General features: G+C 37.3%; 1 protein-coding gene across 3 annotated transcripts; it reads right to left on the reverse strand.

The window, feature by feature from the left end:
• Positions 1-471: 471 nt before the first annotated feature.
• On the reverse strand, positions 472-16,794 carry LOC144658059 (uncharacterized). 3 transcript variants are annotated; one of them, XM_078518396.1, is made up of 2 exons: positions 16,733-16,794; positions 472-1,416 (listed from the first exon to the last, which is right to left on the reverse strand). In XM_078518396.1, exon 2 carries the CDS (start codon positions 1,410-1,412, stop codon positions 750-752), a length of 663 nt encoding a protein of 220 aa, XP_078374522.1. In that variant the 5' UTR covers positions 1,413-1,416; positions 16,733-16,794; the 3' UTR covers positions 472-749. The 3 variants fall into 3 exon arrangements, with proteins under 3 accessions (XP_078374522.1, XP_078374511.1, XP_078374516.1); XM_078518385.1 differs by lacking the exon at positions 16,733-16,794 and adding an exon at positions 5,883-6,039; XM_078518390.1 differs by lacking the exon at positions 16,733-16,794 and adding an exon at positions 2,975-3,131.
• Between the last annotated feature and the right edge of the window lie 2,480 nt (positions 16,795-19,274).

Consider the following 19,274-nt stretch of genomic DNA (forward strand, 5'->3'; position numbering starts at 1 on the left):
GGCCAGTGGTAGTATGTCAATCGTCGGTTTGTGTTCGACGCTGTTGACTGACATTATGGGGCACAGTGCACCTTCATGTTACCTCTTTTTGTAAATGAAATGAAACTCTTCACCACAATAAAGCAGTTGGGAAAGGGTGCATGTAGTTCATTTCAAAGTATATAACATTACATACGATAATTTATTTGTGGTCTGCTGTAACAGTGGTTTTATATTTTTCCATGATATTGTAAATTCATTTTTGTTTTTCACCGGAGAAACTGGTTAACCTTGGAATTTATTCGCAAAACATTTCGAACCCTACTTGACTAAACGGAATCAGTTGGGGAATTTGAAAACCACTGTGAAGTGGTTGATTTGGTGAAGATCAGACAGTCATTGTCCTACCCGAACTACTGTTAAATAAAATTTGTATAAAAACGTTGATCTACAGAATTGAGAGATTTTAGACGTAATAAGGATGTAAAAAGATTCAAGATTTCAAGCTTTATTTTGTCGACAGTCCGCTAGCTTCATAACTTCATTTTGTTAAACTTCATTTCTTAATAACTGAAAAATACACTCTGTACACATTATCAACACAGAATTTAACTCAATCGATATATAGGGAGTCGTAATTTATATAGTTGACACGCACTGACTTTATACTACTTTAGACAGTGACAACGTTGTTTTCTTCTTTTACATCTTTTCGAAAACAGAAAAATTAATTGAGTTCATCTTGTAAACAATTAAATTCATGATCTTCATCAATTTTCTCTCTTGCAGCCCCAGACCCCCGGTGGGCAGTCGACATCGGCAGTTACGTCATCTTTTTTCTTTTCCTCTTCCTCTGGAACTTTGTTTCGTTTGCAGCCCCAGACTCCTGGAGGACAATCGTCTTCGATCTCATCTTTCTTACAGCCCCAGACCCCAGGAGGACAATCATTTTCGACTGCGTCCTTCTTACAGCCCCAGACCCCTGGTGGACATCCTTCCTCGCCTTTCTCTTCTTTCTTGACTTCCCGTTTGCATCCCCAGACTCCAGGTGGGCAGTCTTCGTCGGTTTCTTTCACTGAACGTTTACTTTTTCCTTTGGACGACTTGAACCAGTTTTTTACAGAACCAAACAGTCCTCGTTTGCAGCCCCAGACTCCTGGTGGGCAGTCATCATCATAATTGATTTTCACTTCTCGTTTGCAGCCCCAGACTCCTGGAGGGCAATCTTCGTCACGCTGTTCAATCACGTTTTTCTTACAGCCCCAGACCCCCGGAGGACAGTCCTCTTCGCTTACTGAGAGCGCACGCTTACATCCCCAGACCCCTGGGGGACAGTCGTCTTCCCACGCCCTCCTGTGTCTGGTCAGTGGATTGCAGGTGGCCTCTTGTGAAAGGAAAATGATTGCTGTAACCGCGATAAATAACCAACTCATTCTCCTGAAAAGGGAATGCACCACAATGTTAAAGTACTGGCTTTGAAAAACCGTCTACGAAGTCACTTTTGCCTTACACTGTCACTAAAATACTAAATAATTGAGGTAAAGAAGAAACAGGATATCAGTGGCTGTGCTTCTTAGAAGTAAAATCTTCCTTTTTGTGAACACGCTCGTGTATAAGCAAGAAAATAAAAAAGAGAGCTCAAAGAAATTTCCGAAATGCATTTTGTTCAGGACAATATGGAAAAAAAGAGAAAAAAGTATCGGCTAGTTTCTAATAACAGAAAACGTTTGATTAATGTTAGGGTGTCTTTACACAACCGGTAGACATTATGAATCGAAAAAGTACGCAATTGAGCAAAAAAGAAAATCTCTTCCTTTAGAAAAACGACAACGAAATAGGTTGAAACAAATACAAGGAAATTAATCATAGATTAATTAATGCGTCAAGAAAAATTCACGGTTAAGAATTCTGAAGGAGGGAAGGAAGGGAGGGAGGGAGGGAGGAAGGAAGGAAGGAAGGAGAGAGAGAAATAGAAAGAAATGATAATCAAACGTTAACAAATAAATATTCATCTATAATTTACTTCTTCCATAATACACGTATGCGAGTTTTGTTTCAATCTCGAAAACGATCGCGAACCATTGAGGCAGGTGTAGTAGGTTAAGTGAACTTGTGGTTTTTCACCGAGATACACCATTCTTTTCACACTGAATCGATAAAAACCCTTGTTGAAATACAATTGAATAGGTGTTAAAGTTGCAAAAGAAGTATGTTATTCAGGAGCTTCAAAAAAAAGAAAAATGTTCGACAGACTGCATGAGAAGTGTAAACGTATTTTAAAGATTTAATGAACGAAAAAAAGGTAACTTAGCAAACCACAAGATGACTTTTTGTCGAGTAGCCGTGAAAGAAAAAGTGACTGATATTGATTTTGATCAAAAGTCGAAAAAAGAGTCTGAAGACAATGGCTAAAAATTTTAAAACGGCTTTTATGTTTTGGTAAATTAGACTGTTTTAGAGACTCCTAACACCTCGAGATATAAAGGAAAATACTCCATTTTAGTACACAATTCACTTTTAACATTTCTCTGGAAAAGATAAACTGACACTTGGACAAACTCCCTTTAAACAACAACAGCCGGTCAGAAATCGTCCACAGGAGTCAATTTTTGTCATTTTTACTCGTAAAGATATTCTACTTTGTTTTTCTCCTTGTAGTTAAGCCAATACGAAAATATAAAAGACGTATAAACAAACGTATTGTTATAATAAAATAATACAAAGAAAAATGTATCGTCAGACCACATTCATCCATAGACACGAAACAATAATAAAACTCGTTCGATGAATCTGAGGGAAACTCGATTTGTTGACCACTTCCGACATAAAGAGGCTGATTTGACACAACTTAGTAACAACAATTTGCTCTAATTTCCTAAACGAAAGAAACTTGGAATTCACTGTTTTTGAAGCGTTTTGGCAAAATAAAGTAAGCACATTTATGTTTTCTGTTAAATAACAAAAAAATTCCATTAAGGTTAGTTCCATAACCTACCTTTCGATTTAAGATTTGTTTCAGTTCTTTTTGCTCCTGTTGTAAGGTTCGTACTAAAGCTAGTCGAGTGGTTTGCTCGCTTTTGAAAGCGTTTCGTTTGATAGAATATCAGTGAACACTCTTGGTCCTTATGTAAGAATTTGATAGGTGCCCCGTCGCGCGTCAGATAAATTTAACCCGAGTCTACACAACAAAAGTTTTTAACTAAGGTTTAATCTTTTTGGTCTTATTGAGAGCATTGATTGGTCTCATGCCGAGGGCGGTGGTTTTGGAATAATTGGGAAAAACAGAAACAATTACAAGCTACTAAAATCCGAATACATGCCAATTAGCAGCTTAATTCTACAGCAAAGAAACTATCATAAGGTTTTTATCAATCCATGATAACCTGCTGATATGACAAGCGTAGGACGATTCTTTATCCGCAAAGTAAGGAATTTGTTTTGAGTGTTCCTTTCTGAATTTCGTGCTTACTCACCTCCCCATCAACGCAATTACGGAACCGGAGATTAAATTGCAACATTCTAATTGCGTTCTCGCACTTTATACACAAGAGCTTTAAAGAACCTTCTTTATGAAATATGTTGACCGCAAGTAGTAACGAAATTTGGAGCGGACAATTCAAACAAAAATCAGATTGAAATTGATACATTTGATGAGTATCTATATTAACTATGTTTTCCATTTTTATTTAAATAAAGATTCTTTTTGCCTTTCGGTTTCGAAAGTTTCATTTTTTTTTTCAAGAAACAGGTGTGCTGTGCCTACGTGTTTACTTCCATTTCTTTCATGATGGTTTTCACGGGCAAGGCAAACTAAATTAGTTGGTTTCTGTGGTGAAGATTAGAAGCTGACGTATGTCTTGAGTGCGATTAAGTTTAAAAGCTCAAAAAGCTTTGGTGACTTTTTGTGACGACATAACATATTTTGTCGAAAGTATTTCCCTCCAAGTAGGTCGAGTGAAATGTATTTGAATAGTAATTTAATTGAAAACGTCTGAGTTAGTGCGTCACAGAGAAAAGCTTTTTCTATATCGTAATCCACTGAACATTCTTACAAGGGAATCGGACTATCCAGAAACAAACATCCACTGATATCGAACTTAAGTCGCACATCTTAATTTGACTTTTTCCATTTTCATTAACATTCTCTAAAATAGTGGTGGAGTTTTCTTAAATTGCTTATTTCTCAAATTCCAAACAACACACTGGTCGCTTTATCCCCATGACAAATTGAAGCATAAAATAGGAACCAAATATCCAAAAACTACCTGATACAAAAGAAAAAGGAACAATAATTTAAAAACAGATCCTGGCAAATCACGCTCGATTTAGAAAATATTTCATCTCGAGAAGATCCTTTGTTCACAAGAGTTGGGGAAACCACAACATTTTAAACACACGGTTCAACCTAAATGGAAAGCATTGCCAGCTGGAACTGCACTGTAAATTTAAATCAATCAAAAGTGGTTTCAGTATAGTAAGATAGACAAGCTTTAATCAACCAAATCTGTGCAACTTAGTTTATTTGTCGTTCCTCGAGACTACATTTTTTTGCATACTGCTAGTCAACGATCTGATGAAAAGACCTTTAAACGTCTCAAAAATGACAAACCTTGGCTTTTGGGATTTTTATTAAGTTCAAAGATTATATCCTAATGACAATTGACGCCGAGTAAACGAGACATAGAGTCTTCGCGATACAAAAAGGTGTGTTCGTTTTTGTTTATAGACCAATAATGGAACACAATCTTATTTCGCGACTTTCTTTCGTGCAAGGAGGTGTTAAGTTTCTGATCTAAAGCACCACCTTTCCTTGCTGTGGCTGAAATAAATGAATTAAACAAGAGAGACTTTTTAGCTTGTGACATAGAAGCTTTCCATCTTCAAATTAAAAACAAAGCTCAAGAAGTTTTTAATCTTGGCCACTTTTCGAGTAATTTTACATTGTTAATACAGGTTGGAATGACAATTATTCAGACATACACAGAGTATGATCATCAGCTTTAAGAATTTCATTGTTTTTTAAATATTTTAGATAGTTTTGCTAAGTTTTTAAGATTACACAACAACAAAACTCTTGTCAACGACAAATACTGAAAAGTAGTGTCAGTACTTTTCCCATCAGCGAAGATGCGAAGGAAAATAGTGTAAAAGAAATTTGCAATCTATGAGCTTTCGCCAGTACCATTAAATAAAACACTTGCCTGTGTTTTAATTGAAAAATACTTTAAAATGAAGGAGACATTTCAAATTGAGTGGATTATAAAACAATGTGCACATTTTAGTTTATGTTAAAGACTGGCTAAGAAAATCTTTTGCTTTAAATAAACTTTAGTAATGTAATTCGATTTATAACTTGAATGTTTTGGAAATTCTACACAATCTTTCTGAAATGAAACAAGTGAACTATTCATGGACAGTATTCTCTCACTTTCTGTATGCTCAGTAGTACGATGGGCTCAAAGTGATTTTAAGTAATGGAAAAATGAATTTTAATTTGAATACTGTTTTAGGATAATAATTCAGTTCTTTCTTAGTAAGCGCCACTGAGGTCTCCTTTCTTGTTGCCGTAAATGGTTCATTAGATAAAAGTCGCAAACAGTGTAGAAGGTTTATAAAAACAATAACAACATCACAAAACTGTCGCGTACGAAACTTTAAGTAGATTTATCTGGTGAAACAGCTACAAAATGAAAGGACATCATCGTGTTTCGGCCTTCTCTTATCGTCCACAACTTCAACACCTGGTGTTATAAAGCCGCAAAAGCATGTGACGCTTAATACAGTATCATTATTGTACGGCCTGTTTTTAGAGAGTAAGTATTCAACTGGGATAAAACTAGGGCAATAATACAGTGCAAACATGGTGCAAGTCATGTTTCGTAACTTCATAAAATCTTGCTTACCTCGAATAATAAGGAAAATTCCTACTTCAATCTGTATCCGACGGAGCCTGTTCAACCGGAATCAATGCGCTCTCTATTCAGGTAGTGTGCAGTAAATATAACATAAACTGAGTATTTATATACCTTATCATTAAAGCAATAGAACGCATGGTTGGCGGAATTTAGCAAGCAAAAGTGTTCTTGTTTGACAACTTATCAATAAAAACGTCTGTAGAAAATTAGCGCCGATAAAAATGACACCACTTAGGCCACACAAAAACCAGGTCCTTTAATTTTAAAAACCACAGTTTTCGTAACGATAATATTACTTTTTTAGGTTTGATATGCTTTGTAAACAAACACTGGTAGCTTTAGTTTGCAAAATATCACTTTTTGAAAACGCTTCATTATAAAATCCCAATGCATAACATAGTTCCAGATAAATACTTGACATATTTTAAGCTCAGTTTTTGTATTTAAATTAAAAAGGTTCTAATGCGATAATAAGGAAAAGGTTCAACGAAACTTATAAATGCTGGGGAAAATCTTTTAATGATGTATCTTGGGACTGAATTTTGTATGGTTTTTGTTTCATTCACAAGTTTGCATGTTTGTACACAGAAAATCATGTGAGCGAATCATTGACATTATCACAAAGCAAACATGTTTTAAAGATCACTGATTTTCTTCTGACATTAATAAATTACATTGACTTTAAATGATATGTGGTAAGAACAACTGTTTCCACACGTAAAGTGAACTAAACTATTAGTCCAAAATCTAAAAATATTAAAAAACATTTTTTACTCTACTTAGCTTAGAATCTTTTTTAAATTTTAGAAAGTATGTTTTCTGTTATCCATGCTCACAAGATATGATCGCATATCAGCTGCCAGATCATAACCAATAAAGATTTTACTTTCATCGCTAACAGAAACCAGCGAGTAAATACAGCTTAATTTTGAGGTAAAATGGCTTTCTTGAGAGAAAGTAGTTATTACACAAAAACTAACTGCGAACCACAAAAAAGCGACCGCCAGTTTATTAGTCACACACCGAGTAGCAATTCACCCACACGAAATCCCTCCAGCATAGATGCTTTTTTAGATGGTACTTTTGCTAACGGGGGCATTGAGATAAATTCTATGAATTAAAAACGCCAGCTATCTTACAAGGAATGTTTCTTTACTTGTCGAAGGTTTAAAACAGAATGGTTTCAATTCGATTTTTTATAGTAAATGTCTTAGACATCCTTTGTCTACAAGGCCAAAAAAACGTTTTCACGATGATGAACAGATTTTGCCGTATCGGTCCCTTATCGGGAGAACAAAATTGGTATGTTTTTTCCTTTCCAAACACATACATAAAACATGTTATCTAAATTACAGGGCATTTAAGATATTTTACTATTTATTGTGATACTTTGTAAGCAAAAGAGAAGGGTGCTTCCTAACTCTCCGACAGATCCCTAGAAAAAGAACCACACGCCTCGGAATGTTTCTGCATGTTTATTTGTAGACAGTCAATTCCACTGACACTGCGAATTCGCTAGTAATGTTGATATTTTCCTTTTCTTTATTCTCTGCCGGACTTAAAATTGAGTTTGAGTTATTATTAATAAACAGCCCTACTAAGGGGAGAATTTACTTTTAAAAAAGGCATAAAACAGTTGGCTATGGTAATTGATTCTTGTTAGGAAACTTGAGCGCAAAATAAATCTCTTAACATACGGTGTAAGCTAAGCGAAAAAGGGATTAAAATGCCACACTTCTGCAAACTAAAGTCCCGCTCTAGAACTTGATATAAATACACATTAATGTTCTATAACCAGTCTAAAGTTTTCTAGGACGGTTGTAAATATATTGCTTTCTTCAGAGGTGTTTGTTTATTATCAGCTCTTAACGGTTTCGCAGCAAGTACGATTCGGGAAAATTATCTCAGAACTAACGCTGTACAGTACTTGTTACACGTGCTTTTCTCGGCATTTTTTAATGCTGCTTATAAAGTGGGGGCGAATAGAAGCCTGATAGGCCAGGTCAGCCCCTAGCTTATAACCAAACCTTTACGGTGCACCTGGCTGGATATGTTTAAGCGTGGGTCACCGAGTTGTATTATATAACCTTGAAAGTCAAACTTAGACTGTTCACAGTCCCCTATTTTCCGTGAAGTCGTAGAGGTCGATCGTTGAGTACGAGGGGCGACCATCTTTGTTTCTAAAGGCGAGCGAAAGCTGGGGAGAGTGCAAAATGCCTGTGGGAAGGGGTGCTGTGGCTCGGATGCTGTGGCATTTTGCATGTTTCCCAGTTTTCGCTCGCCTTCAGAAACCAAAATGCCCCCCACTCCCCCCCCCCCCCCCCCACCCTCAAACTCATCCAACGACCTCTACAACTTCACGAAAACGTATGGGACTGTGAACAGTCTATAGTCAAGAAGTAGGATGGAGAGTCTGTCAGGAAACGGCTTTAACGCTCTTGGGTAAAGAGCCATTTTACCATAACAAATATCAGACTTTAAATTTATAACATGTCAATCCATTTCTTAGATTTTGAATTAAGAAATTAGCGGAATATTGGTCAATACTCGATGAACTCAACTGAAGCGGAAACTAAACGCGAAATGCCAAATTACAGGAGGAGAGTAAATACAATACTTGGCTACCTCAACTGTTCGTTGTGTTAACGCAGACTTCCAATTGCAATATACACACGAAAACGGAGCAAAAAATGTGAATTCAAAACAAGACAAAAAATTTACTCATTTTCTTTGCTATTTAATGGCGTATTTATCCGCAACAATCGCGTTTAGCCACCGCATTTGCTCGTTTGAATTTTTTATTATTTTCGAGCCAAAATATAAAAAAAATAAAATAAAATAATCCCACGGCAAATGCGACGGCTTTACGCGTAAGTTGCAAATAGATAAACCCTTTATATCTTAAGAGATTATTTAGCAGGCTTCACTTCCACTGCAATTACTTGAAAGCTTTTTTTCCGCGCTCCAAGCAGAAATTAATCCTCTCTCTTGTTACTTTTCATGCCTCGCTTATGCCGGCTCGTATTCGTTAACAATGAATTTCTCCTGATACAGCATTATAAATTCCTCCCATTTTCTTCGCGTAAAAATTTTATGATGAAAGGACGAAGAATGAATATCAATTCAATATACATCCAGCCGAAGCACGCATACATTTTACAGTTAATTTAAATTTTGTGATGTTAAGCTCATTTTCTCCCTATCGCCTTCCCATGAAACTCAAATAGTTTTGTTTGCTAGTACTCTCTAATATATAGGATACAAATCCAATTTTCCACTATCAATGTTACCACGTTTTTTCGACTTCAGTTTTAATTTCGATGACATTTTTGAGCTTTAAATACCAGGTAGTAAAACATTTCAGTGATGAAAACAACTTTCCAATGACTTCCATTACTTATACACACATAAAGAACAATAACAAAAATGCTAGGCACCAAAGCCTTCCACAGCTCGAATCAGTATGAAATCACTTACCAAAAGCAACCTTTCCCAGATTTGTCCTTGTCTTATTGTAATAGACACAGTAATAAAGTTATTCATTCATTCAATAAGCTAAATCAAGCAGCGAGATCAACTGAACAGTTTTCAAACAAGTTACGACTTCTTCTTAAGTAGCACGCTAGCCAATAGCTATACAAAGTTATTTTTAATACGTGTACTGTCAAATCTAAATGGTCACTCTCGATTGGTGAATCTAAAATTATTATGTACTCTGACAAATTGAACTAGAATGCAAATTGATCACCTGAAGTATTTTATTGGTAACAACAACGGAAATTACGCTATTAGCCATGTTCGAAACGAGCGGGGGACTGGGTACGAATATTCAATATCGATTGAATTGAAAAATTGGGCCTGTCATCTGAAAGAGCATCCAAAAATTAAATTATTTACAGAATTTGATTAATATTGGTTTAAACGCATAGGTATGGTTCGCTTTTAGAAATTGCAAAAATAAGAGAGCTTTAGTATAACCTGTCCCTCCAATCCATACTATTAAGCTCTCTTATTTTAACGATTTTTAAAAGAGTACCATGCCTTTGCGTTTAAACCAATAACTCTCAAAATTGGTTGAGTTACTAATTTTTGGATGCTCTTTCAGATAACAGGTCCAATTTTTCAATCCAATCGATATTGAATATTCGTACCCAGTCCCCTGCTCGTTTTAAACATGGCTAATTGCACGTTCCTTGGCATCAGATCTTATAGGGTCATTCGCCGGTAAGGCCAGAGACTTTGTCGTGAGCCATGTTATTAACATTGTCCAATACAGACTTTATGAAACAAGGAAAACAAATGTAATTATCTGTGATTCAGTGCCGTGTTACTTAATTTCCTGCAACTGCAAGGATATGCTTTGCTTATCGCAATGCGGCGGAGTTCCGTGAATTTAATGAGTGATCGCATGTACGTATATCTACGCGTGAAAAAACAATCTATTGTTCAGTCACGGCGACATTTGGATTGTGGCCCGGGGGATACTCCCATAAATTTCGGATAGGGGTGTGCCGCGAAGGTTCTTTAACCCTGACCCTATTTAAGGATAAAGAAAGCAAAAATTGATACCCTTTTTTGGCCCAAAACCGAAAAATGACACCCTATTCAAGGGGAGGAGAAGGGTTCCGTGACGAACCAAACACAAATGTTTATAAAATCGCTTTACTAATACTTGAACGGATAGTCAGTTTTAAGATACCTCTGTTTCGTTTAGCTGGGCGTTTGATTTAAGAATTTAGGTACCCTATCTAAGGATCACACCGGGACCAAAATGCCAAAAGGAGCAAAAATGATACCCTATTTAAGGACCGAGAACCTCAAAAACCATACGCTATCCCGTGGCACATACCTATATAGCCAATATATGCGAGTACCCCCTCCCCCCCCCCCCCCCCCTCCGGGGGATTGCGAAGCCTGAATGTAAAACAACTGTGACGCAACAATGTTCAAAAGTGCAAGTTAGCAGCATGAAGCACACATTATAACTTTCAATTCATCCTCCGTCTGGTTTCTATATAGCCTCCCACGCAGTCGTTCGTTAGGGCGATCGTGTTTCACTCCTTCGAACTAGGGTTCTGGAGCGAATGTCAAAATAAAGAGTGAGACTGGGGAGAGACGGCGGGAGGATATCCGCTGACGAGGTAGGTCTCCGCTCGCACGCGCTTTCGGCGCGCAGAAGCTCCGCTATTTTGATTTTTGACTTTGTATTAGTTTAATATTCAGAGAATTTACAATACACCATAAGGATTCAATATCGTTTATATGGACCGTCTTTGAAATTTTAAAAATAGAAAATCAGTACAATGTCTTGATCCATAATTTAAATGGACTTGTGTAGATCAAGAAATCGACCAGAAAAAAAAGCTGCCTAAGGTTTATTCCTTTAACAGAAACCATAAATGAAAAGAAATCAAAAAATTTAAAACGTTTTCACACATGTTTTTGTACATATTGAGTAAACATAACTGGTAAACAAAATTTTGACTGGGATTCGGCTCTCTGTCTGTAATATTGACGCAATTGTATTGTATTCCTTCCCTTCGCCTGGCGTTGGTGTATTGGAATTGCGGCACATACATGATAACAGCGAGTATAGATGCTATCAACGAAAAACATTCTTTGAAATCGCTCTTCCGAGTCAAGCCAAATTTTCGTGACAGCGCAGAGATAATGACATGTAACAATTGAATAGAAAAAATAATATTTATATTTAGGCAAGCCTAAAAGCGGAGCCCCCCATTTATTTAATTTTCACTGGAGTTTACAACGTTTCCATCCTGATAAAATGTGGCCCATAGGTGCAAGACAAATTTAAATCGATCATGGTTAAAATGAATGTCCTACGGTACAACAAAATTAATAATCTCGAGGCAGAACAACTCATGGCTAAAAAATTAATTAAGATTTTATTCTCTGCTTCCTACGAATAAAAAATAGTTACGCAATCCTCTTATCGTTTTGCTTTATACAAAAGAGACGTCAATACAGTATGGGGTAAGGAGAGGGGGGTGGTGTTAGTTTTGTTCTTGTTTTTCATTCTATTTTTAATGGGTGGGATAATTTTTTTATATTTTTAATAGCATATACTTAAGTGTATTTTAATTTTAGTCCAACATGTACGTTTTATACATGAGCCTCTGGCCCACGTACGGACAATAAAATTGTATTGTATTGTATTTAACAATTAGACTACGAGCCCGAGTTTTCTATGAGCAAATAGTCAACGAGGCGCAGCCGAGTTGACTATCGCTCATAGAAAACGAGGGCGAGTAGTCTAATTGTTTTAGTAGAAACTCTAAAGGATTACAGTCCAAAACCTACAATATTGTGCAGTTTGAAGACAAAAATCAAGAAAATTTACCGCTTTAAATTTGCTACGCGCGCGCGACTGTTTTCTATCGGCGAATAGAAAACAGTGTGAGAACCAATCAGATTCGCGGATTTCCAATAGAACATAGCTGAGTTTCTACTAATGTATTTTATTATATCTCTGAGATAGTACGCACGCTGTGATTGGTCAATTTTACGGGCCGTATTCTGTAGTACGGCCCGCGAAATTTGACTGAGAGTTCTCCTGATGCCGTACGCCTTTGCATGTTGAAATGTCTTGCGAAGAAGATTTTCAAAACTTCCTACAACGTTCGCTGTCAGAGGAAAAAAGCGAGGAACAAAGGCGAAGCGAAAAAGGTCTACCGAACTTTAAACTCAATTTTTGTGATCTGTTGGAAGGAGAAAACTTCCCTGATGTGGCGGACTTAGAGCAACCCGAGCAGGATTTAAGTCAAGAACTTGAAAGTTTCATCAGTGCCGAGAAATATGCAAACACGGTCAAGAAGACGAAAAGTGAATGGAAACGGTTCGACAATTATTGTCAAGAGCAGACTGATGGAACATTTCATGTAGAAACCGTACCTGCTGACGTCCCCGATAAGCTCCTCGGAAAGTTTTTCAAAGACGTACGCAAACGCGATAGAGTTGAGTACGAGCCAGACAGCATTTCAAGCTTTCAACGTAGCATTCAACGCCGCCTTAAAGAGCTAAGTTTTTTAAGTAGTTCCTTCAAACTTTATACGTGTTTTCTCCTTCAGTATTTTCTACAAACACTGCCATAAGTTTTCGAAAGTTTGATATTAAAGCTATAACGCATGTTGTCAATCGCGGCAATTTCGTCGCCAAGCAAAGAACTTTAGAAGTTATTCCAAAGAAAACTTGCACTGTATCTAGTTTCATCCTGTCACTGAAATTACTGTAAAACTTATTGCAGAAATAAAGTAGTAAAGGTTGGATTTAAATTATGTTTATACGCTCATCATCAATCGAGCTATTAAACGGCCAAATTGTTTACGACAAAGCCAATGAAATTCACTCGTCCTTTCGCCTTTGACGTACGTCAGTCAAACGAAGCCGCTTCCAGCACTCTTGACTTGAAATGTTTTCTTTTCTCCAGAGTGAGAGATATAATAAATATCTTATTAACCTCGTTTTCTCGGTCCATACTGTAAAATACGGATCCTCGTTTTTTCCCGTCGACTTATGACCCGCGCGCTTCGCGCTTGGGCCATAAGTCGACGGGAAAAAACTCGGTCCGTATTTTACAGTACGGACCTCGAACTCGATTAATAAGAGGTATGTATATATTTCGTGGACAAATATTCCCGTCTCACTTTTCTTGCCTGTTTTATCGGTGCACTCAAATGGGTTGCTCACGTACGCAAATTTTAAACTTTCTGGGATAAGTCGGTGGTAATTTTTTGTTTCTTACCGTGTGCACAGCTTAAACAAATTTTAACGTACACTAGATCCTTTCTATTCAGTGTAAAAGTGAGCTTCACAAAAGCAAAAAAGTATGTATTCACACCTCGCGCTGGAGCTAGATGGGGTAAACATGATTTTCAGAACAAGTTTAGTTTAAATAAATTAATTTCGATCAAACTTTCTGCTTTATCGTCGTTCAGCACTTCGAAAAACGTCACTTATACTGTATGAACTTCTTCTGCCGGGAAAATTTACGGCTGAAAGTCGGAATAAACTCACAGCAATAAGAAATAAACTCTCAACTGACAGAACATCACGCGGCGGCCAAAGAAAATAAGCTTGCAGCAATCTGATAATCAGTAAATCCATAGCAAATAAAACCAACTCAGGGAACGAAAAAAAAAACTGACATGTAAGCATAAGCTTAAAGGTTCTACATATTAACGCGACTGAAAGCGTATTTACGGAAAGATCTAAACCGTATCAAGAAATGGTCTATTGTTCGGTCTCAAATTCCTCCTCACCTCTTGAAACAAAAGCCTTTTGTTGTCTGTCGGGCAGGCACAGTTGAGCCGATGAAATGAAAAAGATTGAACTTAACAGGTAGAGATCCAATAAATATTCAAGCCTGTCTTTTTTTAATAATCCGCAAAATGAAATGCTCCAAGCCTAAATTTCATCGGTGTTCGACTGGATCCGCTTGGTTGAATGCCACTCCCTTTCAAAAAGAGATTTAGGAACCGAATTTACAGCAGTTAGGTTTTGTTTTGCTCAGAATAAAAAGCTAATTAAGGAGGCTCAAAACAGTTTTCAGTACCCTCCAGCTCTAATATACTTTGGAGGGTCAGTGCTACCAGTGAGACTCGTAGCTCAGTTGGTTAGAGCGCCCAACCGTGATCTGGGAGGCCATGGGTTCGATTCTCGTCGGGGACTCAGGTTTTTTCTTTGTCCCTCGCTCGTGTCATGTTGAACAATTTCTTCACTATTTATCACCGAGCTTAAAATTTACCATCTTTATTATTTATTACACATTTGATGATTTCGACATTGCTGATCCTAGCAGTAGGCGGGACGCGTGTCACATATCAACCTAGTAAATGGCCCAGCTCACAACGAGTCTCTCGTAGCTCAGTTGGTTAGAGCGCCCAACCGGTATCTGGGAGGCCATGGGTTCGATTCCCGTCGGGGACTCAGAATTTTTCTTTGTCCCATGCTCGTGTCATGTTGAATACTTCATCTTCATTATTTATTACCGAGCTTAAAATTTACCACCTTTATTATTTACTACAAACTTGATGAATTCGACATTGCTGATGCTAGCAGTATACAGGACGCGTGTCACATACAGTCGACTCCCGATAACTCGAACCTTCAAGGGAAATTGAAAATGGTTCGAGTTATCGGGAGTTCGAGTTATCGGAAGTTGATAACAAATGAACGGAAATAAGGAAAAACGGTGTTTATTGATTTTCTATTCATACAGTGTTGACCGGTGTGCATTTTAAACAAATTTAATTCGAGTATAGAAGAGCCAAAAGAAAAAGGAACAATATATTTCTAAATCACTGTTTAAACCAGAACGTAACGTAATGTGAAACAAAGCAAACCAGCTGCGAACATCGTAGGTTTCAAATAGAACAGCGCTATAAGCTACTGCTGCAGAGTTTATGCCATTTACTTTTCTGAGCAATGGTCAGTTAATTCGTACTGGCGATAATCCTTATACGTTTTCTAAGGTTGAATTTGAAAGAATAGGTATCACCCTCCACCAACAAACTGAACGTCTGTAGCACGTCAAGTACGTTAATGGCGTGCCACAGTTTGTGTTTTGAGGGGCGTTTCCGAAACGGCTCTGACTCGTGTACGCTTTTATTTCAAAATAAATACAACGTTTTGGACTACAGTACACTGTTTTTTTGACTTTTCACGTCTCGACAAACATGCTTCGAGTTATCGAAGGTAAAATTATATAGAAAATGACCTGAAGGGAAATGAAAATTGGTTCGAGTTAGCAGGAGATTCGAGTTATCGAGGGTTCGAGTTACCGAGGGTAAAATTACAGTAAATGTATGATGGAAATCCAGGAGAAATCGATTTTGGTTCGAGTTAGCGAGTGTTCGAGTTATCGGGAGTCGACTGTATCAACCTAGTAAATGGCCTAAGCTCACAACGAGTCTCTCGTAGCTCAGCGCCCAACCGGTATCTGGGAGGCCATAGGTTCGATTCCCTTCGGGGACTCAGATTTTTTCTTTGTCCCTCGCTCGTGTCATGTTGAACAATTTCTTCACTAGTAAACGTTGATTTTTTTCCTTTTCTCGTTGATGCTCCAAAAAGGCATTGGCGATGTGCAAAATAATGTTTTTCTGTATTGAAATCCTAACTTTTAAGAAAGAGATTTGCGGTTGCACTTTCGGCTGCGAAAGAATTCGAGACACGATTACAAGAACCTTAACCAAGAACCTTTCCGGTTAAATTTTCGCTGCTTTAAAGACAAAACTTAGAAAGCCTTTTTTTTTCATTACTATATAAAAAATATAATCGAACTCTCCCACTGGTCCCATGTTGTTATTGTTTTGGCAAGTTCACAAAGTAATTTTTACATGTAACGTTTGTTATGTATTTTAATAAGCGCAATAAAGACATTTTATTTATTATTTAATAAGAGAATGTATGGGAAGTTGCTTCCCCCCCCCCCCCCCTCCTGCACGATTATCATGCTAACTTAACTGTACAAGAAGGAAAGTGACAAATGATCGTCGCAGTGAATTTCGAACCCGTGACCTCCGCGATACCGGTGCGATGCTCTACCAACTGAGCTATTGAAGCCACACATTGGGAGCGAGGTCAATTGACCTCGCTCCCAATGTGTGGCTTCAATAGCTCAGTTGGTAGAGCATCGCACCGGTATCGCGGAGGTCACAGGTTCGAATCCCGTTGAAGCCCTGATTTTTTTTTCAGGCTTCTTTATTCCAATTGCTTAAATTGGAAATTCACTGCGACGATCATTTGTCACTTTCATTTACATCCGCAGTTCATATATAAATCATTTCATATACATTACATCACTTAACTGTACAACTTACCAAAGTTTGAAAGTACTTCGCTTAAGATTCTGCTCCAGAAACTCAGCACAGTCAACTGGCTACTGAAAAGAAAAAAAGTGGAGTTCAAATCATGTACGAAAACTTACGGTAGGGCGCGTCAAAAAATGTACTTACCTCTCCGAGATTTACTGCGAAATGAAGCAAGTTCTTTGAGCCAACTTCTTAAGTAGGGGACGCGGCGTAATTGAAAGAAAACAAAGAAATAATAAAATTAATAATTTATCATTCAAGACAACTCCAAAATAGAACGTCATTACATACTTATTAACGTGGGAGTAAATAATGTCATTATGTATGGGATTTCATCCGTTGATTCTAGAAACTGGCAGTAGACATGTTTATAGTTTGGACCATTTTATGCATTTTTTGATGAAATTATACTTATTTAATTAAACGTTTTTCGTCTTAAAACAACCAAACAACCAATTTGTGCAGCATTCTGAATTACTCATAAGAGCTGTTTAACTTGCTCCAGACACAGTTAAAACAGTTGCCGCAAAAATACAATTGAAGGTGAAGAGGTTGCTACCTGGGGATAGTCTTGACGCCGAGTGTTTCTTTTGCATTAGCTCAGCGAACATTATATAATAAATCTTTGAGGTCAATGTATTGTTTGTTTGTTTTTAAAGGAGATAAACATCTATAATGGTGCCTCTGTTGCAGCCAGTTCGCCTTTTGAAAGGCAAACAAACCTCTCATACTATGTGAAAACACTTGAAAATATTTAGCAATTAAATTTGCCTTGACTTGCCTTTCGAGATAACATCAACCTTAAGCACCCAGTTTAACTTCCTATTGGTTTAATCAATGGACTGAAGAACTCCTCGGGCGATTCGGCGTTCTTGATCTACAGGTTCCTTTGAAGGATTGCGATGTATGACAATACTTTTAAAGCTGTACACTGTTTGGAAAACACGCAAATAGAATGATGTAGTTTCAAGGTACCATATTTGAGGTTTGTTTCAAGTTTTACAATTTCGAATCGCTGGAGCATTTATTAACTATCAAATGTTCGTAGTTTAGTAGCTTTAAGTCGCGTGATCCAAACTTGCTTTAAGGGAACGCTGAACCGTAACATTTATTTATAAATAGAAAAAGAATATATTAATATTTGCCTTCCTGTTGTTTTACTCTAACTTCTTAGAACAGAAACCTACTTTACTTGTTGCCACCTGATTTGTTTGATACTTCTGATTCAGGGGCAGATCCAGGAATGATAAGGGAGGTCTACGCTTTATATCAGAAAACACCGTTCAAACGTTTTTGCATCAAATTACAGATTTGCAGATTAGATTTACAGCTGCGAAATGAAGCAAGTTCTTTGAGCCAACTTTTTAAGTAGGGACGCGGCATAATTGAAAGAAAACAAAGAAATATTAAAATTAATAATTTATCATTCAAGACAACTCCAAAATAGAACGTCATTACATACTTATTAACGTGGGAGTAAATAATGTCATTGTGTATGGGATTTCATCCGTTGATTCTAGAAACTGGCAGTAGACATGTTTATAGTTTGGACCATTTTATGCATTTTTTGATGAAATTATACTTATTTAATTAAACGTTTTTCGTCTTAAAACAACCAAACAACCAATTTGTGCAGCATTCTGAATTACTCATAAGAGCTGTTTAACTTGCTCCAGACACAGTTAAAACAGTTGCCGCAAAAATACAATTGAAGGTGAAGAGGTTGCTACCTGGGGATAGTCTTGACGCCGAGTGTTTTTTTTGCATTAGCTCAGCGAACATTATATAATAAATCTTTGAGGTCAATGTATTGTTTTTTTTTTAAAGGAGATAAACATCTATAATGGTGCCTCTGTTGCAGCCAGTTCGCCTTTTGAAAGGCAAACAAACCTCTCATACTATGTGAAAACACTTGAAAATATTTAGCAATTAAATTTGCCTTGACTTGCCTTTCGAGATAACATCAACCTTAAGCACCCAGTTTAACTTCCTATTGGTTTAATCAATGGACTGAAGAACTCCTCGGGCGATTCGGCGTTCTTGATCTACAGGTTCCTTTGAAGGATGGCGATGTATGACAATACTTTTAAAGCTGTACACTGTTTGGAAAACACGCAAATAGAATGATGTAGTTTTAAGGTACCAAATTTGGAGTTTGTTTCAGGTTTTACAATTTCGAATCGCTGGAGCATTTATTAACTATCAAATGTTCGCAGTTTAGTAGCTTTTAGTCGCGTGATCCAAACTCGCTTTAAGGTAACGCTGGAGCGTAAAGCCTGGTTTTCACTAGCGACGCAAGCACAAGCGCAATCACGCAAAAAGGACAGATTTTGATCCTTGTCGGCAACTGAGCACAAGCATAAGCATCAAAATGCAATGCGCTTGTGCTTTTTCTTGAGTCGAAGCCGTTTTCATGGTGAAATGACAGCTCTTATCCTTGCGCTTGTGCTTGCGTCGCTAGTGAAAACCAGGCTTAACGTTTATTCATAAATAGAAAAAGAATGTATTAATATTTGCCTTTCTGTTGTTTTACCCTAACTTCTTAGAACAG

Source organism: Oculina patagonica, chromosome 1, assembly GCF_052425735.1.
Source record: "Oculina patagonica isolate OP01 chromosome 1, crgOcupat, whole genome shotgun sequence".
Taxonomy (NCBI): Eukaryota; Metazoa; Cnidaria; class Anthozoa; order Scleractinia; family Oculinidae; genus Oculina; species Oculina patagonica.